Source organism: Nelumbo lutea, chromosome 7 (assembly GCF_056320005.1).
Source record: "Nelumbo lutea isolate HS-2025 chromosome 7, American lotus-T2T, whole genome shotgun sequence".
Classification (NCBI taxonomy): domain Eukaryota; kingdom Viridiplantae; phylum Streptophyta; class Magnoliopsida; order Proteales; family Nelumbonaceae; genus Nelumbo; species Nelumbo lutea.
Window position 1 is genome coordinate 20,423,566 of NC_142690.1, and position 27,502 is coordinate 20,451,067.

At 39.7% G+C, this 27,502-nt stretch overlaps 1 protein-coding gene across 24 annotated transcripts in view; it reads right to left on the reverse strand.

Annotated features, from left to right (window-relative positions):
• OVA4 (Nucleotidylyl transferase superfamily protein) overlaps positions 1-27,502 on the reverse strand; it is an 83,243-nt gene that overhangs the window by 3,706 nt on the left and 52,035 nt on the right. For 17 of the 24 annotated variants that reach the window (XR_016102122.1, XR_016102121.1, XM_088954172.1 and 14 more), the window contains exon 15: positions 20,445-20,615. Coding sequence is in view for 22 of the 24 variants with exons in the window: in XM_088954172.1 (XP_088810298.1) it covers positions 20,481-20,615 (135 nt within the window). In the remaining 2 variants the exon portion in view is untranslated. Of the gene's footprint in view, positions 1-13; positions 331-9,764; positions 10,077-18,325; positions 18,596-20,444; positions 20,616-27,502 lie in introns of those variants that run through there. The other 7 variants (XM_088954174.1, XM_088954165.1, XM_088954183.1 and 4 more) reach the window with 4 other exon arrangements.

Below are 27,502 nucleotides of genomic sequence, written 5' to 3' on the forward strand. Positions count from 1 at the left end.
TTGTATGGGAACATTTTAAAAAAGTAACTATTGATTGACAAGTCAAGGTAGTTTGTAACTACTGTAATAAGAAACTTGGTGGGGAATCAAAAAATGGAACTAAACATTTGCACTAGCATTTGCATAGGTGCCCAAGGCATAATCAACAGATAAGGCAACAATGTTTCGTGGCAAGTCAAAATAAGAAGGATGGAAAGTTTAAAGTCACATACAACACCTTTGATTCAGAAAACTTAAGGAGAGAGCTTGCTAATATGATCATTCTACATGAGTATCCTCTCTCTATGGTCAATCACATTGGATTTAGGAGGTACTCATATAGTCTACAACCTACATTTATAGTGGTTTAGAGAAACACAATTAAAAAAGATATTCAGAAGATTTTTTAGCAAGAAAAGAAAAAGACAATTAAATTGTTGGAGAAGAATGAGAGTAGAGTAGCCATCACAACTGACATGTGGATTGCTAATAATAAAAAGAAAGGGTTCATGACTGTCACAACACATTTCATTGATGTTGATTGGGTTTTAAGTTGAATTATAAGGTTTGCCTTTTAAACATAATAATTCATTAATAGTATTTAGTATTCTTGTAGAGAGACTGGGCGGAATGGGCCCTAGCCCATTAGTGTCTTTCTTATTGGGCTTTTTCTTTATGGGCCTTTAGTTTTTTTTTTTTTTTTTTTTTATGTTTTTCTAAGTTTAGTGCTGATGTGGACGCCTACTTAAGGGCCTCCTTGTAATTTATGTAACTTAAGTATGCTTTATAAAAGATAAGAGTAGGGGAAAGAGGAGACATTCGAACTCCTTTCTTTCTCTTTTCTTCTCCAATCTTCCTCCTTCTTGCTGTCTCCTCTGATTTCTTTTACTTTATTCTGAAATATTCTACTAATTTTATTAGTTTTGAATCACATCTTGGTATCAGAGTAAGTCTCTCTTCCCTTTCCTTTTTTTTTTCCTTTTTTCCCATACATCTTTTTTCTAATCGAAAGGTGTATGGAGAGATAGATTGTTGATTATTCAGAGATCTTGTTTGCCTAGTTGGTAGGGGGTTTGGAGAGTCAAAATCTGGTCGAAGATTGCCAAGAAAGTGGGACTGCAATTTTTTTCCCAAAACCCTAGCCGACTAGAGAATTTCTAGTTACGGGTAGAAGAGGCTGTTTAGGTGTGGTGCTCAAGGCTTGGAGGGTTTCTTTTCATCTCCAAAAGTGGGTGGCTGCAGTTGGAAGTCGTTTGGATAGCTTTGGTTTGAACGGCTACCTCTTCTCTCTTTCTCCCCGGAGGCCAGGTATAGTGAAACCCTGGTTTTGGGGCTTTTGAGTGCTTGACTGACCTTAGTTAGGTCTATAAAGGTTAAAAACATTGTTTTTTATTTTCGTTTGATTGATGGAGCAATCTATAAGTGAGGTAAAGCAGATCCCGATGTCGGGGTTGGTCCCGTAGATTCCTTTTTTATAGGAGTGACTATAATTAAACTTGATGGAACAAATTACCTTGCGTGGGCACAATCCATTAAGATCCATGTCTGTAGTAGAGGTAAACTAGGCTTTCTAACGGGTAGTAAGGCGATGCCGGATGAGTTTGACCCTACATATGAGAAATGGATGCAGGATAACTACACAGTTATTGGGTGGTTGGTAAATTCTATGCAGCCCCATATAAGTCAATACTATCTGTGGATGACTTCAGCCAAGGAGATTTGGGATAGTGTGATAGAGACATATTCTCAGAAACTAAATGTTGCAAGGGCCTACAAACTAAAGAGTGATGTGAAGAATTTAAGACAGGGGGAGAAGAGTGTAGTTGTCTATTATTCGATGTTGAAGTCACTATGGCAGAAGTTGGATGTTATGGAAACATTTGCATGGGAAAGCACCAAAGATGCCAAAATTTTCAAGAAATTTGTGTAAAGAAACAGGGTGTTTGAGTTCCTTACAAGACTCAATCCTGAATTTGATATTACAAGGCAAAATATCTTGGCCAAGGATGATGTGTCACTTGCATAGGCATACTCTATGGTGAGCAGTGAAGAGTGCAGGCAACAGGTACAACTACAGACCCCACCTCTAGAACATTTTGCACATGCTGGAATAAAACCAAAGGGGCTAATGAGAAAAAGGAAGTGATATGCGAATACTGCAAGAAGTCGAAACATACTAAGGATTCTTGTTGGAAGCTTCATCTAGATCTTCTTCCTAAGAGGTTCCGGAACAACAACAACTCTAAGAAGGGTGGTCAGTCTGGAAAACCCAAGAATGCAAATGTTGCTACAATGTCTGAATGTGAAGAAAAATTTGTTGTGGAACAGTTGGCAATAGTGAAGGCAAAATTTGAGAGATATGGGAAATTGATAAATCACTTGGAGTACTGTTGCATCTTCCTCCTCAGGCACCCTCTCTACATCCGCTTTTGCCCATTCAGGTATTCGTGCTTCTGCAAATCATGCTACAGTCTCAGGTAATCATAGAATTCCTTGGATTATAGATTTTGGTGCATTAGACCATATGACTAGCCTAGCCAACCTCTTTTGCTCATACCAGCTCCTCTTTGGTAGAGAGAAGATTTCTCTTGCCGATGGCTCTCTTGCTCCCATATCTGGCAAGGGGAATATTAAAGCCTCTAATTCACTTATTTTATCCTCTGTCCTTCATATTCCCAAACTTAGCACTAACCTTTTATCTGTTGGTAGTTTAAACAAATCATTGAACTGCAACATAACTTTCTTTCCTACTTATTGTGTTTTTCAGGACCTGAAATCTCAGAGGACGATTGGGAGTGGCCATGAGGCGAATGGGATATACTTGTTGGATGTCTCTGATCAAAGTCCTGAATTACCTAGTGGAGTTGCTTCGGAATTTGTTTTATCAGAGTCAGTTAATAGAGTCATGAAATGACATTTCAGATTGGTCATTTGTCTTTTTCAGCTTTGAGTAATTTGTTTCTAGAAATGCTTAAGGGAATATCCCTATCGAGTCTTCATTGTGAGTCATGTGAACTTGCTAAACATTGTAGACAATCTTTTTTAGTGAGTAATAAAAGATCTGTTTCTCCTTTCCATATTGTGCACTCTGATGTGTGGGGGCCATATCATTTACCTGCTATGGGGCACTACAAATATTTCATTCATTTCATTGATGATTTCTCTCGTTACACATGGATTTACCTTCTAAAATCTCGAGATGAAGAACCAAATATTGTACAAAAGTTTCATGAACTTATTCTTACCCAGTTTAACACTCAAATCAAAATGTTCCGATCTAATAATGCAAATGAATATTTTGAAAAGAGTCTCTCCTCCTACTTTGATACCTTTGGAGTTATTCATCTGAGTTCCTGTTCCTACACTCCTCAAAAAAATGGAGTGGTGGAAAGGAAAAGCATACATGTGGTTGAGGTTGCAAGGAGCCTTTTTTTGCTTCCCATGTCCCTGTTAAATTTTGGGGTGCTGCTGTTCTTACAACTACATACTTGATAAACTGAATGCCTTCTCGGGTTCTGGGGTTTAAAACTCCCTTTAGCTTGTTTTTTTCCAAATGAAGATCTGTTTTCTCTTCCTCTACGGGTGTTTGGGTGCACTTGCTATGTCCATGTTCACAGTCATCAAAGACATAAGTTTGAGCCTAAAACAGACAAGTGTCTTTTTGGGATATGCCTCCACACATAAGGGGTACTGCTGTTTTGATCCAGTTCGTGGCACTCGCTTTGTTTCTAGAGATGTCACATTTGCAAAGCCAGTCCCTTTCTTTGGTACTTCTCTTGAGGGGGAGCATTCAGACGAGTTGTTTGCATTGTCACCATCTATTCCTCTTCCAATTCCCATTGAATATTCCTTAGAGTCTACTCCAATTGAGTCATCTATCCCTGCTCCCCCTCCTACTCGTCCCCCTTGTTTTCTTTCCCATCCTATTATCCAGAAGTGGTACTAGAGACAAAGACTCAGAAACATGCAAGTTGTTTCCACGCCTTCAAATGTGCCTCTTGCTCCTCCCATCACTACTAAGATAACAGGTCAACCCTCTTCTACCACTAAGGATACTTTCCCTGACCTTGATCTCCCTATTGTCCTTCGCAAAGGCAAACGGAAATGCACAACTCATTGTATTTCCAAACACCTGTCCTACGGCCTCCTTTCCCCTTCCTACTATTTTTTTTTTATCAATAACACTTTCATTAAATCATCAGTAGAAAATTTACAAGTGGAAGACAAACACACTTATCTTCCAAGAGCCACAAAGAGCCTCAAGAAAGGAAAAAAGAAAAAAAGACACTAAAGTTACAGCTTAGCCCAAAACAGTGAATCCCTTTCTGCCCCTTGTTTAGCTAAACCGTCAGCTAGGGAATTAGCCGATCTTTTAATCCAACATGTCTTAACTTCCATCTCCCGCACCAGCCACTTGAATTTCCTCCTCTCATTATTGTACTTCCATAAACCATTTTGATCTTTAGTTAGCCACCCTATCACCACCTCTGAATCCCCTTCAATTATGAGTTTCTTGATGTTCAACTCCCTAGCTTTCCGGACTCCTTCCATAACTGCAAATATCTCAGCTCTAAGGGAGTCACCCACTTCAATTGGGCCTGAGAGCATGGCAGAGATGACCCCATTTTCATCCCTAAAAACACCCCCAATCCCTGATTGTCCCGGATTTCCCCTACTACACCCATCAAAGTTTAATTTCAAGAATCCACTAGGTGGGGGGGTCCAAGCCACACTCATTACTAACTTGGTCTGTGTGCAATTTGCAAATTCACCCCACTTCCTCAACATGTCATCCACAGTGTAATCTGTGAATAGTTCCAAAGATTTCAGCCACTGTACCGCCCTAATATGTATGATAGCCCTCAGATCTGCTGCTCCTCTCTGAGTTTTTGGGAATATCCTAGAGTTTCTTTCTTCCCACAGTGTCCAACATACTGCAGCCCTTAGTCCTCTCCACATTGTCCTTCCCCTTTTTATCCGCCACCTGAAAAAGGAAGGGGAGAAAAGGCTCTACAAGTCTGATGGGGGATTCCAACTGCATCCAAATAAGGAGAAAGCCCAATCCCAAATTGACCTCGCAAAGTGGCAAGACACCAGTAGGTGAAAACCAGTCTCCCCATCCACTTTACACAAAACACACCACTGAGGTGACAAGCAAGTATTGGGTCTCTTCTTTTGGAGTAGATCACCAGTGTTGATTCTTTCCAGATAGGCTTCCCAACAAAAACTACCAACCCTAGGAGGTATTGCTCTGCACCAAACATCACCAACAGGGAAAGGGGGGAAGGTAGGACTGGTGGACTGACTTAAGACTTTGAAGAACGAAGCACAAGAGAAAATGCCATTGGGGGTAGGTGTCCAAATTCTAGAATCCACCCTAGTGGGGTCTAAGACAACATTATCAAGAAGTGCAATAAGGCTCGAAATACTGTCAAAGTCTGAGTCCCTCAAATCCCTTCTTAGACCCAAGTTCCACCCAACCCCAGAAGCGGAAGAGGACGGGGTGGTGAAAGACGAGATCAACTCATTTTTCAAATCAGAAAGAGCATTTAAAGACGGAAACTGATCCTTTAGAGGGACGCTCCCCACCCAGGTTTGTTCCCAAAATTTTATGGAGTTATCGAAATTCAAGTCATACCTGATATTAGAGGAGAAAACTGGTAGCAGGTCATGAATGGCTTTCCAAGGAGAATTGCTTGTGGTCCTAGCTCTGATTCTAGCATCCCATCCATTGTGCTCCAGCTCATGTATACTTGCCACTATTCTAGCCCATAGCTTCTCCTTCTCCATAAGGAACCTCCATAACCACTTCCCCAACAAAGTCATATTCCTTCTCCTAATACTCCCAAGCCCCAAACCACCACAAGATTTACTCCTACACACTATCTCCCAGCTAACTCTATGATCCCTCTTCTCCTCTCCTGGCTCCCACAGGAAATCTCTCATTAGCTTCTCTAATCTATTAGCAATCCCTCTTCTCCACAACCACTTCCCCTTCCTACTATTCCTTCCTTGCCTCTGTTTCCACACATGTAACTCCCCGATCTGTCCCGGATGCCTTGTCCAAACCAAAATGGAGAGATGCTATGATGACTGAACTAGATGCTTTGCATAAGAACAATACCTGGGAAATTGTGGATTTTCCTAAAAGAAATGAACCGGTTGGCTGTAAGTAGGTGTTCACTATTAAGTATCATTTTGATGGTATTGTTGAGAGATATAAGGCTCGATTGGTTGCTAAAGGATATACTCGGATGTATGATATTTGCTACTTAGAAACTTTTGCCCAGTAGCCAAGATGACTTCAGTTCGGGTTTTGCTATCTTTAGCTACTGCTTTTGACTGGCCTCTTCATCAATTTGATGTAAAGAATGCCTTTTTTGAATGGGGACCTAAATAAAGAAGTCTATATGTCTTTACCTCCAGGGGTGTATGGGAAGGAGATGCAAGGAAAGGTCTGTCAATTGAAGAAGTCTCTTTATGGCCTTAAGCAGTCTCCTAGAACCTGGTTTGACAGATTTCGGGCTGCTCTTGTTGCTTTTGGATACACACAGACTCAGTTGGATCATACTCTGTTTGTTAAGAGGAGAGATTCCTTAGTGACCCTCCTGATTGTCTATGTTAATGATATTGTGGTTACAGGATATGATACTCAGGAAGTTGTTCATCTCAAGAGCTTTCTTAACATTGAATTTGAAATTAAAGACTTGGGAGAACTCAGATATTTCTTGGGAATTGAAGTTGCCAGATCTAAGGATGATATCTTCATTTCTCAACGGAAATATGTTCTTGATCTCCTTGTAAAGACTGGGAAACTGGGGGATCAACCTACTTCTACTCCTATTGATCTAAATCATAAGTTGTCAGCGACTGAAGGTGAATTTTTGCCTGATAAGGGGTGTTCCAGAGACTGGTTGAGAAGTTACTTTCCTTTGCATGACTTGACCAGATATCTCCTATGCAGTTAATGTAATCAGCCAATTTATGCATTCTCCCAGAAATACACATTTAGTAGCTGTTGAGAGAGTTATGTGCTATCTAAAAGAGACTCCAGGGAAAGGTATCTTGTTTGCTAAGCATGGACACATGAAGCTGGAAGCATTCACTGATGCTGACTGGGCCGGATGTATTGATGATAGGAGGTCTACTTTAAGTTACTGTACTATAGTAGCAGGGAACATTGTATCGTGGAGGAGTAAGAAGCAATCTGTAGTGGCAAGATCTTCAGTTGAAGCGGAATACAGGGCAATGGCACATGAAGTTTATGAACTTCTATGGTTGAGATCACTTTTAGATGAATTGGGTATAGACTGTGAGAAGCCAATGATGTTATATTGTAACAACTAGGCTGCTATCAACATTGCACACAACCCTGTCCAACATGACAGAACTAAACACATTGAGATTGATAGGCATTTTATACGAGAAAGTTGCCTCAAGAAGTCTGTCTACCATTTGTTGCTTCTGAAGAACAGTTGGCTAGTGTTTTGACAAAAGGTGTTCCTAAAGGAAAGCTGGTTCATTATACAAGCAAGCTAGGCGTGATGGATATCTATGCTTAGCTTGAGGGAGAGTGCAGAGAGACTAGGCCAAATGGGCCCTAGCCCATTAGTGTCCTTATTAGTTCTTTCGTGTTATGTTTTCTTATTGGGCCTTTTCTTTATGGGCCTTTAGTTCTTTTTATGTTTTTCTAAGTTTGGTGCTGATGTGGACGCCTACTTAAGGGCCTCCTTGTAATTTAGTTAACTAAAGTATGTTTTATAAAAGATAAGAGTAAGGGAAAGAGGAGACATTCGAACTCCTCCTTTCTTTCTCCTTTCTTCTCAAATCTTCCTCCTTCTTGCTGTCTCCTTCTTCTCTGATTTCTTTTACTTTATTCTGAAATATTATACTAATTTTATTAGTTTTGAATAACATCTATTCTTAATTAAGTTTTGTCATTTTTTGTATTTACTTTTGTTGCTTAGTTTTTTCCATTTTATCTATTGTTATAGGTTTGTTTATGTGCCTTGTCCACACACAAAAGAGGTTCTTGCAAATATGTTAGTGGAATGTTTTTTAGATTGGAATATTGATAGAAAGTTATCTACAATTACTGTTGATAATTGCACTACAAATGATGTCATTTTCAATGATATTATGGATAAGCTTTCTATGAATTCACTTATGTTGGATGGAATATTCTTGCATATGCATTGTTGTGCACATATACTTAACTTGATTGTACAAGATGGATTAGTTGTGATTGGAGATGCCATTGAAAAAATTCATGACAGTATTGTGTATTGGAAAGCAACTCCCAAAAGAGAACAAAAATTTGAGGAAACATCCCGACAGTTGCAAATTCAAGGTAGTAAGAAGTTGTCTCTTAATTGTAAAATCATATGGAATTCAACATATGAGATGCTTCATACTGCTTTGATTTATAAGAATTTTTCTCTCGCTTAAGGCAACGCGAATCACAATATAAATGTTTGCCAAGTGAGGACTAGTGGGAGTTGGCAAAGGAAATTTGTGGGAGGTTAAAGTTGTTTTATAATTTATAATGTGACGAGTTATTCTCAGGAACTAAGTATCCCACATCAAATTTATATATTCCCAAAGTTTGTGAGATCAAAATAGCATTATCTCAGTGTCTTAGATATTCATGTGAAATTGTAAGGAATATGACATTGAAAATGTTGGAGAAATTTAACAAGTATTGGTGTGTGATTAATGGCATTTTGGGTGTAGCAGCAATGTTGGATCCAAGATATAAGATGAAGTTGATGGAATATTATTTTCCTATGATATATGCAGATGGTGCATTGGATGAGATTGAGAGGATTTGTCAATTGTGTAATGACTTGCTTCATGAGTATCAATCCAAATCCAAATATAAAGAAGTTGGACATGGTAGTGAAACTTTAGTTAATCGATTTACATATCTGAAAACATTGATATGGAAGAACAAGATCCGCTTTCCAATTATGACTTGTTTGTTAATAGGAGTTCAAGTAATTTGATTTTGAAGTCAGAGTTGGACCATTATTTGGAAGAAAATGCATTGCCTAGAACTCAGAACTTTGATATTTTAGCTTGGTGGAATTCAAATGGACTCAAGTATCCTACCTTACAAACAATTACCAGGGATGTGCTAGCTATTCATATTTCCACAGTTGCTCCAGAGTCTGCTTTTAGCACTGGGGGAAGGATAGTAAGTCCACATCGTAGTAGACTTCATGCCCAAACATTGGAGGCATTGATGTGTTCTCAAAATTGGTTGGCGTATGAAATTCAAGGTAATGTTATTTAAATTGAATCTTTATATTTTGAAAAAAATGAATGTTCACCGTTTCACCTTAATAATTAACTTTCTTCTTTTATGTAGATGCTCTTGTTGGTGAGGATCCTTTTACTTATAACACCATCAATAGTGATGATTCAGATATAGATGATAAAGTATTTAAATAGTAATGATTCTAATATAGTTTTAACTTAATTTCCATATACTAACTCGGTTTTTTTTTATTGTTTTAGGAAAGTGGGGCTGTGGATTGAAGTAGAAAGTTGTTTGAGTGAGGTGGAGCCTGGTGCGCAGTTCTATCAGGTTAGTTTTAACTTAATCTCCATATAATAACTCTTTATTGCTCTGGGAACTTTGATGAAGCTTTAGGAATGAGTATATATCATTAAAGCAGCTATGATTACCTCTTGAAGCTTTTCTATGATTACCTCTTTTGTAGGGTCAAGATGTCTACAGCATCTCAGTGGTTTCTGACAAAGGAAATGCCAATCCACAGTCATTCTCTCCAAATGAATATAGATATTGACTTATTGAGAAAGAAAACTTGGAGTAATACAGACATTCTCCTCTCCAAATGGACCTATTTCAGAAGAATTTCTTGAATGTTGCTTGATGTTTCCAGCATCTCGCTTCTATTTTTTTTTTAGTTGGAACTTGGTAAATGGTAATGGAATATAGGTCCATTTGGCATGGGCTCCATTCGGCCATTCCTTCTATTTTTTCAAGTGCTTAGAACTAGTCTTGTTCTTACATGGCAGCAGCCGTGTTATTTCATTTTGTTTGTTTGCCAAGCAAATGAGTAAAATAAAACCTGAAATGAAGTGAAATCAGGAACAAGAATAAAATAGATGGAAATTTTTCATGCCAAAATATTTCAGCTAGTATTTCTATCTCTTTCGTGGTAAAAAGTAAAAACCTTGTTTTTTTGTTGCTTTTCATTTGATACATTGTGAATGATAAGGAAAACAAGGTTTTTCGTAGTAGAACAAGGAGAAGTATAGCTCAAAATATCAGCATGAAAAAGAAACACTTTCAAATTAATTTTATAGTGAAATGAACGGAATTAGGCTCTACAGCCAAAACTTTGATTTCCTCTTCAAACTTTTGGAAGTTGGAGTTAGATACAGTCATCGGAGCGGGGAAATTTCGGGGATTACCCACCCCTAGATCATTGGTTGCGGGGCGGGTACATGTCGGGGATTCCCATCCCCGACGGGGCTAGGGATGGGGGTTGAATCTTTACCCCAATACCGGGGACAGTGCGGGGATTTTAGCCATGGGGCGGGGATGAGGAGGGGGTGCCCCGCCCCGTTTCCATCCCTATGAGGCCTACATAAGCTAGTGTTTTAAAAGTGAGAGGGGCAAGAAAGTACAAGGGCCTTCTAGTGCCTAAGGTAGGTGCAAATGTTTGGAAAAAATAAAAATAAATACATTATTGCATAAACAAATGAAACCTGGATTTAAAAGAAATTAAATGTTTTAAGAACCTAACTAGCTCAAGTAAAAATGCGTAAGCATAACATATAAAACAATTTCGAAGTGAAAGTGAAAGCAAATAAATGTGGATCATACTTAAGTGCTTCAAGAACCCAACAATTCAAGTATGTAAAACTGTCAACATTTTTGGCCTGTATGTATAAGGGGGTTGGTTTCATGATTCTGGTCACAGTTTATTCTGGGTCTTGGAAGGGGTCGTATCAGGACTTCTAGAACAGAAGTCCCACCCCACCCTACCTCTCTCTCTCTCTCTCTCATCCTTTGGAGGTTGGCTCCCTCAAAGAGCCCTGTATTAGGCAGATTCCTAACATTTTGGTATCAAAGCAAGCATGCAATCCCCCTCACTTACACTCCCCTTCAGTAATAAGAATAGGCAATGGGACTTTAGGAGCAAGAACACCCTTCTCACCACTCTCCCCTTGAAACCCTAGGAAAATAAGGAATATCCTCAAAAAAGTACCTCCCCTCCCTTGTATTAGCAGATTCCTAACGTTTTGGTATCAGAGCAAGCATGCAATCCCCCTCACTTGCACTCCCCTTCAGTGATTAGAATAGGCAATGGGACTTTAGGAGCAAGAACACCCTTCTCACCACTCTCCCCTTAAGATTAAACCCTAGGAAAATAAGGAATATCTTCAGAAAAGGTAACATACATAGATACAAACCGAGAGATAGAGAGAGGACCATAGTAGCAATAACCCTTCTGATTTTGTGCACAACTAAGGAATATACACTTGGTGGCCTAGGATCAAATTTAGAATGATGGGGTCTCAAAATCTGAACAAAACAAGTGCACCCAATAACCTTCAAGGAAATAGTGAACAAATCTTTATTAGGGTATAGTAAAGTAAAAAGGAGTTTTCATATCTAGGACCTGGGATAGAACTCTATTAATGACATACACGATTGTGTGATTGGAACTCTATTAATGAGATACACGGTTGTGTACTAGGGAGTAGGCCAGAGACAAGGAAACGCAATCTCTAGTAAGTAGTTGTTGTTTCATAATATCATAACCTGAGTTCAGTCCAATAAGAAACTTAAACACTATTTGTTTCAGCCAACTTCCTATAAGTTGTTGCATCCTTCTAGCTTTCCCACTCAATTGTCTCTAAGTGGGTTAATCTCATGCCATAAAGATTCCAAGGTAGAGAAGTAAACCAATACAGGTTTCTCCCCCTACATAGGATTATTAACTTCACTTTTTAATTCTTCAAATGCTCTAGCAACATTAAGAGGTTGAGAGTAAGTTCCTTTCATATTCTCCCAAATTTCCTTGGTTGTCTTCACCCAAAGATAATCTTTACTAATGTAAGGCTGCATAGAGTTGCACAACCAAGTCATTAATAAATAATTTTCTTAAACCCATTTGGAATGGGATAGATCTTCCCCGTCTGGTTTCTTAGTGTCTCCAGTCAAATATCCCAACTTTCCTCTCTCCAATGGCCGTCATGGCTAATTGAGCCCATTGCAACTAATTTGTTCCATCAATCTAACCGTGGTGATCTAAAAAGTATCAGTATCTGACACACTTCTAACACCCACAAGTCCCTCCCCATGTGTTTTTTATTCATTCCCAACAGTCTCCATACTGAACATTGCACAAGTAATTCCCCAACCCAAGAAGAACAGCCCAATTCTACCCTTCTCTAAGAGAAGTGTCCTCCGAAGGGCTATACAACAACCAAAAAGGATAACAGTCCACTGGTTCCTCCTACAATTCTAAGAAAAAAAGGAGTGAGAGAAGAACCTGCTGATCACTTTCCAGATAAAAATCTAAAGCAGATCATGGAGAAAACCCAAAAATAATAATCACTCCCTCTAGAAAATTCCAAATGGCTTCTATCAGCTGTCTATCTCAATGGAAGGAGAAAATGTGCCCAGAAACATTGAGCATCACTTCCAATCTGATGTTTAACTCCTAAACCTTGAACAACTCTACATTCTCTGATTCTTCCTAGTCACTGGGCAATCTCCGAAGTCAAAGAAAACTTTGGGCAGCAGCTACCAACTCCAATAGCCTCCAAGAATCAGGCTACACGAACCTTAAACTCCAACCCTAAAAACCTCCCATGTAGCTGGCTGGATCAAGCCCACATGAGAATCCTATTCAGCACTAAACCTGCTCTGATACAAACTTGGTTGTAACAGTTGATAACAGAAAAATATTTATCATGAAAATAGCAAAGAAAAAATAAAGAAAAGGAGAGAAGATGCAGAAGAGAAGAGGAAGATAAGGGCAGAGAAAATAAGAGAAAAGGGGAGCAGAATGTAATGGTCCTACCGCCCAGAAGAAAAACAGTCTTCTAAAATGAATGGACTGTCTAAAAAGCTGTAGAAAAGTGATTGAGAACAGCAGAAATCAAGATTCAAGAAGAGAGAAGATAGCGGCAATAAGGGTTCAGAGAGAGATTTTCGAACATAATCTCCTCTTACACCCCTAATCCCTTTTCTTTAACTTAATTTCAGTAATTTACAGAGAGGCCCTTAGTTGGGTGAACAATTAAAAGTATATAACATAAGAGAAAAGGCCCAAGTTGAGGCCCATTACAGCAAAGAAAAAGAAGCAAAAGAAGAAAATAGTCTATGGGCCATTCGGACCATCTTCTCTACGCTCCCCCTCAAGCTGAGCATAGATGTCAATCATGCCAAGCTTGCCAGTATCATGCTGAAGTTTAGTCTTGGGGATGCCCTTGGCAAGGAAATCAGCTAACTGTCCTTCAGAAGAGATAAAAGGTAGACAAATTTCTCCAAAAGCCACCCTTTCTCGAATAAAATGTCTGTCAACTTCAATATGTTTGGTTCTCATGTTGCACTAGATTGTGAGCAATGTTGATGGCAGCCTAATTATCACAATATAACATTAATGGTTTATCATGCTCAATACCCAATTCCTCCATCAAGGATCAAAGCCACAACAGCTCAAAAACTCCATGAGCCATGGCCCTGTATTCAGCTTCGGCTGAAGATCTAGCAACAACTGATTGTTTCTTGCTTCTCCAAGAAACAATATTACCCACCACCAAGCTACAATACCCAGAGGTAGATCTTCCGTCATCAATATTTTCGGCCCAATTAGCATCTGTGTAGGCTTCAAGTTTCATATGACCATGCTTAGCAAATAGAATTCCCTTTCCAAGAGAACCCTTCAAATAACACAGAATTCGTTCTGCTGCTGCCATGTGAGTATCCCTGGGATCATGCATGAATTGACTAATGCAGCTGACAACATATGCAATGTCTGGCCAAGTTATGCACAGATAGAGCAACTTCCCAAGTAACCTCTGGAAGACTCCCTTGTCTTTCAACAATACTCCATCTGAAGCAGAGAGTTTATGACTCATATCAATAGGAATAGCAACTGATCTAGCACCCATTTTCCCTGTTTCAGTGAGCAAGTCATGCACATACTTTCATTGAGAGATAAGGATCCCATCCTTAGATCGAGCAACTTCTATGCCAAGAAAATATCTCAATTCCCCCAGATCTTTGATCTCAAACTTTGTATGAAGGAAAGATTTAAGATCATTAATCCCTGATACATCATTGCCAGTCACAACAATATCATCAACATACACAATCAGATATACTGCTAAAGAGCCTCTCCTCTTCACAAAGAGGGTATGATCAGACTAAGTCTGTATATAGCCAAAGTTAACAAAGGCAGCCCTAAACCTTTCAAACCATGCCCTAGGAGACTGTTTAAGTCCATAAAGAGATTTCTTTAGCTTGCAGACTTTCCCTTCCATATTTGTGTCACACATCCCTAGAGGAAGAGACATATAGACCTCATGTAACTCTCCATTCATAAATGCATTTTTTACATCCAGCTGGTAAAGTGGCCAATCTGAATGTGCAGCCAGAGATAGCAAAACCCTCACAGAAGTCATCTTTGCAACCGAAGCAAAGGTCTCCAGATAGTCAATCCCATATGTCTGTGTATAACCTTTTGCAACCAACCTAGCTTTGTACCTTTCAATGGTACCATCAGCATGATATTTGATGGTGAAAACCCATTTACAGCCTATTGGTTCCTTCCCTTTAGGCAAATCAACCACTTCCCAAGTGTCATTCTTATGTAGGGCATCAATTTCTGTTCTCATAGCATCCCTCCATTCTAGAATAGTAAGAGCTTCTGACACAGACCTGGGTATTGGGTTAGAAGCAACAGAAGAAAGATAGCCAAAATATGGAGAGAGAAAACTATAAGAAAGGTGTTTGGAAATGTAATGTGCAATACACTTCCTTTTACCTTTCCTGATAGCAATAGAGACATCAAGGTCTAGGAAGGATGGCTCCAAAGGGACTGTATCAATACATGTCTCTTCTGTGACTGGAAGTGCAAGAGACTCATGTGATGTAGAGGAAACAATCTGCTCACTTCTAGTTCTCTACCGCTGGTACAACCTTGGATCAAAAAGAGGACAAGGAGGTAGTGGAGGAATAGGAACATTGGAATGAGAATGAGATGACTGATCCTCCCTTGACTCATTTGAAGAAGGAAGAGGCTCAAAAGAAGACTCAACTAGGACAGGAAGGGGGAGAGCAAACAACTGTGACAAATTCTCCCCATTTGGACAATGTCTCTCCTAAGGAGGATCATAAAAATAAGAAAGCTCATCAAAGGTGACATCCATTGAGACATACCGAGTTCTAGACTTTGGATCAAAACAACAGTAACCCTTTTGTGTGGGGGAATAACCAAGGAAAATGCACTTGTGGGCTTTTGGTTCAAATTTATGTCTCTAGAAACTTGGAATGTGTACATAACAAGTACAGCCAAAGACACGAAGTGGAATAGGAAAAAGATCCTTGCCCGGATGAAGAAGACTGAAAGGAAACTTAAACCCCAACACTCTGGATGGCATACAATTGATTAGGTAGGTTGCGGTGAGAACAACATCTCCCCCAAAATCTTGTAGGGACATGTGAAGAAATAGGATACTTCTTGCAACTTCAACAATACGCCAGTTTTTTCTTTCAGCAACACCATTTTGTTCTGGAGTCCTAACACAGGAACTTTGGTGAATAATCCCCAAATCAGTGAGATAGCAGGTTAGGGTTTCCTCAAAATATTCTTTTGCATTGTCGGATCTAAAAAATTTGATTATGGTATCAAATTGGGTTAGAACAAATTCATGGAAGTGTCTCACAAGTTTGGGAACTTCATAAAAAATATCAAAGTATATCGTGAAAAATCATCAATGAACAAGATAAAATATTTATAGTCCCATAGAGGGTAAGTGATAAGGCCCCCACACATCAGAGTGCACAATATGGAATGGAAAAGAATATCTTTTATTACTCAATGGGTAACTGCTTCTATAATATTTTGACAACTCACAAGACTCGCGATGAAGACTTGACAAACTAATTCCCTTAAATAGTTTTGGGAATAAATGACTCAATGCAGTAAAAGAAATATGACACAAACGAAAATGACATAACATGACACGACTAACAGACTCTGAAGATGTAGATCCAAAGGCAACTTTCCCAAGTTGTCATTGGCCCTGTCCAGGAGTATCCAACAGATATATTCCATTCACCTCATGGCCACTCCCAATCACTTTTTGAGACTCTAGATCCTGAAAGACACAGTAGGAAGGAAAAAAGGTCATATTGCAGTTCAAAGATTTGGTTAAGTTGCTTACTGATAACAAATTTGTATTCAGTTTGGGTACATGAAGAGCAGAAGGAAGTACCAAAGAATCTGTAGCATTGATGCTTCCCTTGCTAGAGATAGGAGCAAGAGAGCCACCGGCTAGGGTGATTTTATCACTTCCAGGAAGCATACATAAGAAATAAACAAGGTGGAAAGGCTGGTCATATGGTCAGAAGCACCAGAATTAATAATCCAAGGGATCCTACAATTACCTGAGATAGTTGCATGATTGGCAGAAGCCCATATACCTGAATGAGCAAATGCAGAAGATGTTGAAGTTCCTGGAGGGTTAGAAGAAGAGGCCGCACCCTCTAGGTGACTGATCATCCTTCCAAACTTCTCATACTCTGCCTTCATAACTGCTAACTGCTCACTAGCAGTCCTCTCTTTAGTTAGGCATCTATCACTATCTAGACCAGCAACAATATTGACACTTCCTACCTTCATATTATCAGACTTCTTTTGAAAACGAAGGGGAATAAGCTCCGGATGCAATTTCCAACACTTGTCTTTTGTGTGTTTTGGTTTCTTACAATACTCACAAATAACTTCCTTCTTCCCTGAGCCACTTGGATTTCCTGTAATTCCCTTAGGTTTCAGCCCCATGTTAGCAAAGTGATCATTTAGACCAGCCCCTTGAACCTGGACAAGTCTCCTACTTTCTTCACTACTTACCAAGGCATAGGCTTGAGACAATGAAACACCATCCTTGGATAAGATGTTTTACTTTGTGATGTTATACTCGGGATTCAGCCCCATCAGAAACTCAAACACCCTGTTTCTCTCAACTAGTTTCTTGTAGGTTTCAGCATCATTAGAACTTTCCCAAGCTACAGTTTCCATCAAGTTAATTTCTTGCCAAAGAGATTTCAGTACTGAGAAATAAACAGCCAAAGGTTTCTCCCCCTGCCTTAAATTTTTCACATCACTCCTCAGCTTGTATGCTCTAGCTACATTTAGTTTCTAGGAATAGGTTTCAGCCACACTATCCCATATTTCTTTTGCTGAATTCATCCACAAATAGTGTTGACTAATTTGATGTTGCATCGAGTTCACTAACCATCTGATTACAGTATAATTTTCTTGCATCCATTTTTCATAGGATGGATGATGGATCATCTTCCAAGGGAGCCTTCTTGCTCCTGGAGATATAACCCCATTTGCCTCTACTGTATATATGAATTTTTATTGATTGTGACCATGCTAGATAATTAGTTCCATCTAGCTTGATTGTGGTCACAGCCAGTAGAGAGTCAACATAGGTCCTAGAACCTGTTTGGATTCAGCAACATGCTTGTTTTCAACTTCCGAAGGGTACATCTTTTAAAACACTTCAAAATAGCTTCTACGAACTTCAAATAACAATCAATGAAGACAGAAAAAAAAATTGTGTTGTGAATCAACCTCTATGCAGTCGTACCTGTTGACTGCATCACACCCGGAACCCGGGAGAATCAGAAAAAACCCAACTGCACCTTGTAGACTTCACAGAACACGAGCAACTTGAATCGATCTTCAAGATGAAAAACAAGGAGTCTTTTAGTCACTAAGCGCCAAGGTCAAACTCCCTATGGGGCCCGCAAGCAGATTTCTCCAGTTAATTAGGGTTTCGGGCAGCACACTTGATACTGTCAAGAGGACGAAAACAATAGCCTCCTTTTCTCCAAAAACCACTAACAACTAGGCTGAAAACTATTTCTTTAACTATTCATCCGATTCAGTTCTCCATACAAACTGTGTATGGGAAGAAAGAGGAGAAAAGTGAGAAAAGAAGAACCCGCTCTGATACCAAGAATAAAAACAGCCTTCTAAAATGAATAGACTGTTTAAAAGCTGTAGAAAAGTGATTGAGAACAGCAGAAATCAAGATTCAAGAAGAGAGAAGAGGAAGAAGAAGATGGCGGCAATAAGGGTTCAGAGAGAGATTTCCCTTTTCATTAACTTAATTTCAGTAATTTACAAAGAGGCCCTTAGTTGGGCGAATAATTAAAAGTACATAACATAAGAGAAAATGCCCAACTTGAGGCCCATTACAGCAAAGAACATAAAGAAGCAAAATAAGAAAACAGTCTATGGGCCATTTGGCCCATCTTCTCTACACGTCCCAATCATTATTATTTATATGAGCAACCACAATAACAAGTAGAAAGACAATAATACCCTGCCGCCTATAACAGCACAGTAAACCAGCAATAGAAAACAACATAAGTCATAATGTATGGGAAAACAACAGATAAAAAATAAATAGACATCAGATCTGGCATACTGTATCTCTACAGTTTTGATGTGACTTTTCGTAAAAATGTTGGGCCATTGTAAAATATGATGTATTAATAGCAATATAGGAATATCATTAAAGCAAACCTTTTAAAAGAATCTTAGACACCGTGTCCAATGCTTTATTCTAAAAAAAGAGGCATCCTGAGCTACAAGATTCTAGGCCTCACAATTTATTTTGGAGCATTAACAAAATAATTCCCAAGACCTTATCCACGTGAATAAAATGTGATAAATTCACTTTACCTTCTTGTCAAGGATCCAGAAAAACATAATTCCAAAATTTTCTATTCACTTGAATAGGTTTATAAAAGGTCTCTTCGAGTCCTAAAGAGGTCTTTAGCAAGGTGACTAACCTCTTCATTATTTTCTATTTGTACGGTAGAAGCCTAGCCTTGGAAATTGATAACTTGTGCAGCAGAAAGCAGTTACATTGGGGTTCTTGACATGGGGGCCAATGGCCAAAAAATAATTCCAAAATTTTCTATTCACTTGAATAGGTTTATAAAAGGTCTCTTTGAGTCCTAAAGAGGTCTTTAGCAAGGTGACTAACCTCTTCATTATTTTCTATTTGTACGGTAGAAGCCTAGCCTTGGAAATTGATAACTTGTGCAGCAGAAAGCAGTTACATTGGGGTTCTTGACATGGGGGCCAATGGCCAAAAAATAACTCTATTACAATCTATTGAGGACACCCTATTTATTGTGATGTTGGGCAGGAGCATCTATTAGATCATATGTAGTAAACTAGTTAGAAGCTATATCAGGCCTTTGTGTTAACATTTCCAAGAGTGATGTCATGGCAACATCACTGAGCTCCAATCTATGTTGTTTTCCATCTAAATACCTGTGGCTGTGGTTATGTTTTTTTTTTTTTTAATGGGAAACGATAACTTCCATTAATTTTTAAGGAGACTTAGTGGGAACTGTCACCTTCATAAGCAAGGTAACCCCTCAACATAAAATAAATTACAAAGACACCCGGAAAAGGTTTTTCCCTACTAACTCCTTGCTTTGCTAAAGTGTTTGCTACTGCATTGGCTGATCTCCTAGTCCATTTAAAACAGACTTCAAGCTCCCTCTTTAGGTGCATAATTTCCCTTATAGATTGTCTAAGGGATCAGGTGCCCAAACTGTTTGTTTGCATCCAGCCTATTACCCAAGCTGCGGTTATGTTTAGGGGTAAGATGTGTTCAAAATTGATTTACAAGCCAATGTTAGACCATCTTCAAAGAAGATTACCTTCTTCAAAGGCAAGATACTGGTCAAATTTGGCAACTTCCTCTCTCTTTTTCCTATCATGGTTGAAGCAGTTAATAAACTGGAAAAAAAATCGTAGGGGCTTCATTTAGAATGGAAGGATGAACTCATGTCCCCCTTGATCAATCAGAAGAAGGCTTGCGCAGATAGGGCAATGGAAGTAAGATATCTAAGACTAATCAAGACATACTGGCTTGAGCAGATGGGGATAATTCATTCCAGAGCCAGATAGTCAATGAAGAAAGGCAATCAAGGCTATGTATGATACTTGACAATCATGGTGTTAATCCAATTAAAGTTGGGACTTATGGATGCTCAATTTGAAAAGATGTTAAGAAAGTACAATGTACATCTTATTTCATTAAAAGCATCTGATATACATCTTTAAACTCTTTCTAAAAATTAATACAACTATATTTTTCCATTTCAGAAGAATAAAAAAAGAAATTGGAGAAAAAATTAAGGTTTCTTTCTTACTGACCTTTCACAAGAATTCTTTATGCAGCACTAATTTAGTTCATCTTTGCACAAACCCCATCGCTTGGTACACACTATTGAGAGTAGCATCTGCTATACAGGTAGCTTTTGTAGCTCCTTCTAGCAAAACCTCATCCAAATAAGCTGGATCAGATATAATTTCCTCATAGCGAACCTGCAACAAGAAGAAGAAGAAGAAAGAAAGAAAGAAAGAACAAAAAAGAAATAGAACGATGATTGAGACACTGAACCAAGTCACATTTTCTGAAAAATCAATCTTAAGGCAAAGTTAGGACAGTGATACAGGACAATCTGATGGTTCAATAAACCCAAGTAGGCATATATATATATGTAAAATATGCATTATAAGTATGTAATTATACGAGCTTACATGCATAATTGAGCAATAAGTATATGAATTTTACATGTCTATCAAGGATGTGTGGGGGCATTTGCTCTTAGGGGCAGTTTGACAACGCCTTTAGTGGCTGAACTGAATGGCATATTACATTGCTTTTAGTGGATAAACAATGAAAATAATAAATATTTGAAGCTACAGTAACCAACCTGTTAGAGTGAGCCGAATAAGGGTAGTTTAGTCAACTTGTCTTTGTTAAGTTGTATGATTATGTGGCAGTTTTATTAGAGACACTCTGCCCCACACTTAAGTATGGGCAGTTTAGTCTTTGTACAAGTAATTAGAGACTAATTACTATTAAGGGGTCGACTGATAGGGTTAATCTATGAGATTCGGCAGTCCCTTCATTTTCCTTCTTCTTCTTCTTCTTCTTCTTCTTCTTCTTCCTCTTGCTGGTTCGGGTTATTATAGCAGCAGTCGAAACATGGTATCAGAGCAAGGTTCCTGACCTACTTCAGTTCGTGAACATCTCAACAGTGTTCGTGACCTCTCTCTCTTCGTTTCTGGGCTGTCAATGGAGAAAACTGGTTTGTCCTAGGTCTGAAACATCTCAGCTCGTCTCTCTCTGCTACGCATAACCTTCTTCATTAAGAAAATGACTTCAGCAGTGAATGGTTGGTTGAAACTCTCAAAAGAATGTCGATTATTTCTTCTCCTTGTGCTGCTGGTATTTCTGGGTAGAAAATCTTCAAGAACCTGCGAGTACTGATCAGAACCTAGAGAACTAGGTTTAATGTTGCCCTAGTTCTTGGAGAAAATCCCAAGAACGGGCTGTGTTTACAGTAGCCGAATGGTGTAAGGGCTGCTGGAAGTGGCTGAATGGTGTAAGGGCTGCTGTAAGTGGCCGAATTGTGCAAAGTGTAATGCAGCGACCTAGCTGAGTTCTTTGTGGTCGTGTAGTGCCCTCTTAAAGGTGTTAAACAGGTCTGTACCGGGTGTAACAGATATGACTATGTGGTGGTGCTTGTGATGCACAATCTTTGTTGAGTGGTTGTAAGAGGGCTTGCATGTGATTAGTAAGTGTTGAATTGATGTTTATGTGGTTCGTGGTGTTGTGAAATCAGTAGTGGTGTGAACAAGAACAAGACTTTTGTATTGTGCTTAGGGACTGCTATAGGTGCTGGAACATCAAACTCCTAATAACAGCACTCAGTTGGTAGCTGGGAATTCAGGTTAGAAGCAGCGGTGAAAGAGTATCATGGCAGAAATGGGAGATGGGTATAATGATCAGAAACCTAGTGTGGTAGTTCCCTCTAAATATCTAGGTGTACAGATGACCTCAATTAAACTGAATGGTGAGAACTATGTTCCATGGGCCAAATCAGTGGAAGTTTTCCTCAAGGCAAAGAGGAAAGTGAAGCATGTAAAAGAAGATAAACCACCGGCTGACTCTCCAGGGTTTGATGATTGGGAACAAGAGAATGCTCAAATCATGACCTGGTTATGGAATATTATGGAACCAAAAATTAGTGCCAACTTCATGTTCCTAGATACGGCTAAGGATATATGGGAACATGCTAAGAAGTTGTATTTTGGACAAGATAATACTACAAGGGTATATCAACTTTATCAGGAATACTTTGATTTGCAACAAGGAAACAAAACCCTAGAAGAGTACTATGCCTGCATGAAGAATCTCATAAATGAACTCAATGTCTATCATCCCCTCACTCCAGATGTTAAAGTTCAACAACAGAGGGAACAACTAGATGTTACAAGATTCTTAGTGGGGTTGAAATCAGAGTATGAACCAGTTAGAGCCCAAATATTAGGGACAGACAGAGAATCCCACACAGTCTGATAGATCAACACTTGTGACAACCAGAGGAGGTGGACATGGTACAAGAGGGGGAGGACATGCCTCCTGAGGAGGCCGTGGTAGTTCCATGTTTGGCCAGGGTGGTGGTCGTGACTCAGGGGGAGGCCGTGGCAAAGGAAAGAGTAACTCTGCAAGGAAATGTACCCATTGTGGCAGGGAAGGACACTTGGTGAATTTCTGCTATGATCTACATGGCCCTCCCTCTAAATGGGCTAATCATGTTGTAGCTGGTGAGGTTGATATCAGTGATAGTAAACCAGCAAACTCCCTCCACATCTACATCTGCTTCTGGGAGGGAGATGGTAAGTGTATCGCGTGATGAGTATGAACGGTTCCTTCAAACCACTTCACAGCATACCACTGCTACTCTGGCCCACTCAAGTATTGCTTGCATGTCATCTAAAACCTCTCCCTGGATTATTGACTCTGGAGCCTCTGATCACATGACCGAGACTCCAGGTGTGTTCTCTTCTCTTTCTGAAACTTCCACATCACAAACTGTTACACATTCCAATGGTTCTTCATCTCCCATCTGTGGTGTTGGTAATGTTGACATGGCTTCTCTTTCTTTATCATTTGTTCTATATGTACCTAAGTTTCCCTTCAATCTTATGTCTGTTAGTAAATTAACCAAGACTCTTAACTATTCTATTACTTTCTTTCCTTCCTCTTGTGTTTTTCAGGATCTCAAGACGGGGAAGAAGATTGGTGGGGGGCATGAAGCTGGTGGATTGTATTATCATGATGGTGGTGGATCCTCAATTGCTCTTCAGACTTCACTTACTCCTCTACAGTGGCATTGTCGACTAGGACATCCTTCTCTCAAGGCACTCAAGATATTAGTTCCGTCTTTGAGTCATTTGTCAGTTTTATAGTGTGAGTCATGTCAGTTTGGGAAACATCGTCGTGTTTCCTTCAGTCCTAGAGTTGAAAGTCATATGTTGAGTCCTTTTTCTTTGGTTCATTTAGATGTTTGGGGCCCGATCAAGATAGAGTCTTATAATGGGTACAAGTATTTTGTCTCTTTTATTGATGATTGTTCAAGGATGACATGGATTTATTTAATGAAAGAAAGAAGTGAATTATTCTCCATTTTTCAAAAATTCCATGCTGAAATACATACACAATTTGGTGTTCCAATCAAAGTTCTTCGTTCAGATAATGGTCGTGAATACTTTCTTACTTCGTTTCAACAGTATTTAGAATAGCATGGCATTATTCATCAAACCTCATGTGCATCCACTCCTCAACAAAATGGGGTGGCTGAACGAAAGAACCGTCAGCTCCTCGAAACTACTCGGTCTATTCTTCATCATATGAGTGTTCCTAAACGGTTTTGGAGTGATTTTGTACTCACTGCATGTTTCCTCATTAATCGGATGCCCTCCTTCATTCTTAATGGTCGGTCCCCCTTCTCTATCTTGTTCCCCACTTTATCTCCATTTCCATTAACTCCTCGTGTCTTTGGTTGTGTGTGCTTTGTTCACAATCTGAGTCTTGGAATAGACAAGCTAGATGCACACTCCATTAAATGCGTCTTTCTTGGCTACTCTCGGACTCAAAAAGGGTACAAGTATTGCAACATCAATCCCAAGAAAATATCTCAAATGGCCCAAGTCTTTGATCTCAAATTCCGAAGCTAGAAACTCCTTCAGTCCTTTTATCTCTTCCAAGTCATTCCCGGTAATTACCATATCATCCACATAAACAATGAGTGCAGTAAGTTTGCTATCCTGTCTCCATATGAACAAGGTATGGTCTGCACCACTCTGAGTGTACCCCACTTTCTTCATGGCCCCACAAAGCCTCTCAAACCATGCACAGGGAGATTGCTTCAACCCATATAATGCTTTCCTCAATTTGCACACCTTTCTACCAAAGTCATAACCTAGTGAAGGTTCCATAAATACCTCTTCATGAAGGTCACCATTTAGGAAGGCATTCTTCACATCCAGCTGATGAAGTTCCCATGAAAAATTTGCTGCTAGTGACAGTAGAACCCGAATTGTGTTGAGCTTTGCTATTGGGGCAAAGGTTTCTTTGTAGTCAATCCCTTCTTTTTGAGTAAACACCTTTGCCACAAGTCTGGCCTTGTACCTTTCAATGGACCCGTCCTCCCTGTGCTTTACAGTAAACACCCACTTGCACCCAACAGTACTCTTACCCTCTGGCAGATCCACTAATTCCCAAGTTCTTGCTTTCATTGGGGCTTTCATCTCTTCATTCATAGCTTCTTTCCACCTTGGATCAGACATAGCCTCTAAGTACCTAGAAGGAACACGCACAGAGGAAAGAGCAGACACAAAGGAGTGATAGGCAGGAGATAAATGTGAGTAAGAAACAAAATCAGCAATGGGGTGTCGGGTGGTGCAAGAGCGGATAGGCTTACAGAGAGCAATAGGAAGATCCAAATCAGAAGTATGTGAGTTGGAATTACCTTGGATTGTAGAGACAGATTGATCCGAGCCCAACTGGTTGCTGTCATGAGGTTGGGGGCCCCTTTTTCTTCTGTTGTATGTGAGTATCTCTTTCTGTTGCCTACTGGAGCCTTCAGGAACATCTGCAGCATCAGGAGAGGTAACCGACACAGTGGGAGCCTCACTGGGTTGACCCGGAATGCCACAACAAGGACTAGAAGAAGAGGATGGAAGACCCGAAGCTGATAGGGGAACAAAAAAGGAGGGAGAATGAGAATCCTCTTCCATCCCACTAGTCTCCCCATGAAAAGGATTCTGAGAAGACTGAAAATAGGTTTGAGACTCAAAAAAAACCACATCTCTGGTGACATACTTTCTCTTGGAGACAGGGTCATAACACTTATAACCCCTTTGTGTAGGAGAGCACCCCAAGAATATTCCCTTTGTAGCCTTAGGATCCAGCTTGGTCTTCTTTGGATCCTTCACATGTATGAAACATATACAGTCAAAGACCCGAAGAGGAAGGGGAAAGTCTAGAAGAGTGGGACACAAAACAGAGAAAGGGGTTTTCATACCCAACACCTTAGATGGCACCTGATTTATCAGATATGATGCAGTAAGTACAGCTTGAGACCAGTATTGCTTGGGGACTTTGTGCTAGAATAGCAAGGCTCGAGTTGTCTCCAATAGATGTCTATTCTTGCACTCAACAACCCCATTCTGCTGAGGGGTATTAGCACAAGATGACTGATGTAATATGCCAACATCTTCCATGAATAAGTTCAAGGATTTTTCAAAGTATTCAGCAGCATTATCTGACCTGAATTGCTTAATCTTCTTATTAAACTGTGTTTCAATCATCTTGCAAAATGCCATAGTTATCCATGGTACTTCATCCTGTCCTTTTAACAGGTAGATTCATGTGCATCGAGAGTAGTGGTCAATAAAACTGATAAAGTACCGGAAATCATCAATAGAAACAATGGGTGAAGGACCCCAGACATCATAATGAACCAAATCAAAAGGAGCACAAATTTCATTACTGGAAATTGGATAAACATTTCTACATTGTTTTGACATTTGACATACTTCACAGATTAAACTCTGACTTGAAATGCCCTTAAACAATTCGGGAAACAACATTTCTAATGAAGAGAAAGACACATGACCTAGCCTAGCATGCCAAAGATGCAACCTAGCTATTGACTCCACACTCTCCGGACTACTAGCAGCAGATGCTTGTAAGGCTGAACCGATGTCTGCATCAAAATAGTAGAGGCCTCCATACTCAAGACCGCTCCCAATCGTAGAGGCCTCCATACTACAGTTCAAATTTTTGGTAAGTTTTGAAACAGACAAAAGATTTGAGGTAAGACTGGGAACATGTAAAACTGATTTAAGAGAGAGGTCCTTGCTTAGGTCAACCACCCCATTTCCAGAGATGGTGGAGAAAGACTCGTCAGCAACTCTCATCTTATCCTGACCATACAACAAATGATAGGAAGAGAATAGGGAGGACATATCTGTCATGTGGTCAGTAGCACCGGAATCAATAACCAAGAAGTAGAGTCAATAGAGTTAGTGGCACTGAAAGCAGAGACTGTACCTGATCTGGCAAGAGATGTGGAAGCAAAAGAATTATTCCTTAGACGGGCTAATGCCTTGCTAAGGACCTCTACCTCACTAGCGGTGAAGCCCAAAGCACCAGTTCCAGAGGAATCAGCAACCTATCCCATAGGAGAAGAAGACACTGTTGGTATATCCTGTGAGTTGTCACCATTGTTGCTGGTGACAAGATTCCCACTTGCCGCATGACCCTTTTGTTGTTTCTTATCCTTTCTTAATGCAGCTAGCTTCAAGTGAGGGTACAAGACCCAACACTTTTCTTTTACATGTCTCTCACCACCACAATGAGTACACTTGAGGTGCTTCTTGTCTGGATGTCTGTTTCCCTTAGTAGAAACCAGGGCTGAATGTTCTCCAAATTGTTCAGTTGGTTGAGTCTGGGAGTCAACTTGCATCTCCTTTTTCCTGACTTCTTCATTCCTCACCAAATAATAAACATGGTGTAACTCAGAAAATTCATCTCTCCCCAAAATTTGTGACCTTATACCCTCATACACTGGGTCCAGACCAGCCAAGAACTTGAAGGCTCTGCTCTCTTCAATCTGCTTATCATATCTCTCCTTGTCCCTGGCATTTTCCCAAAATCTAATATCAAGTGATGGTCAAGTTCTTCCCAAAGACCTACCAGAGTTGCAAAGTATGTGGCAACTGTCATATCACCTTGCCTTAAGGCAGCAATGTCTTGATTCAATCTGTAGATTCTAGCATTGTTTTTCTTTTGTCCATAGGTCTTAGACACCTTTTCCCAAATCTTGGTTGCTGTAGGAAAGTGATGAATAGTC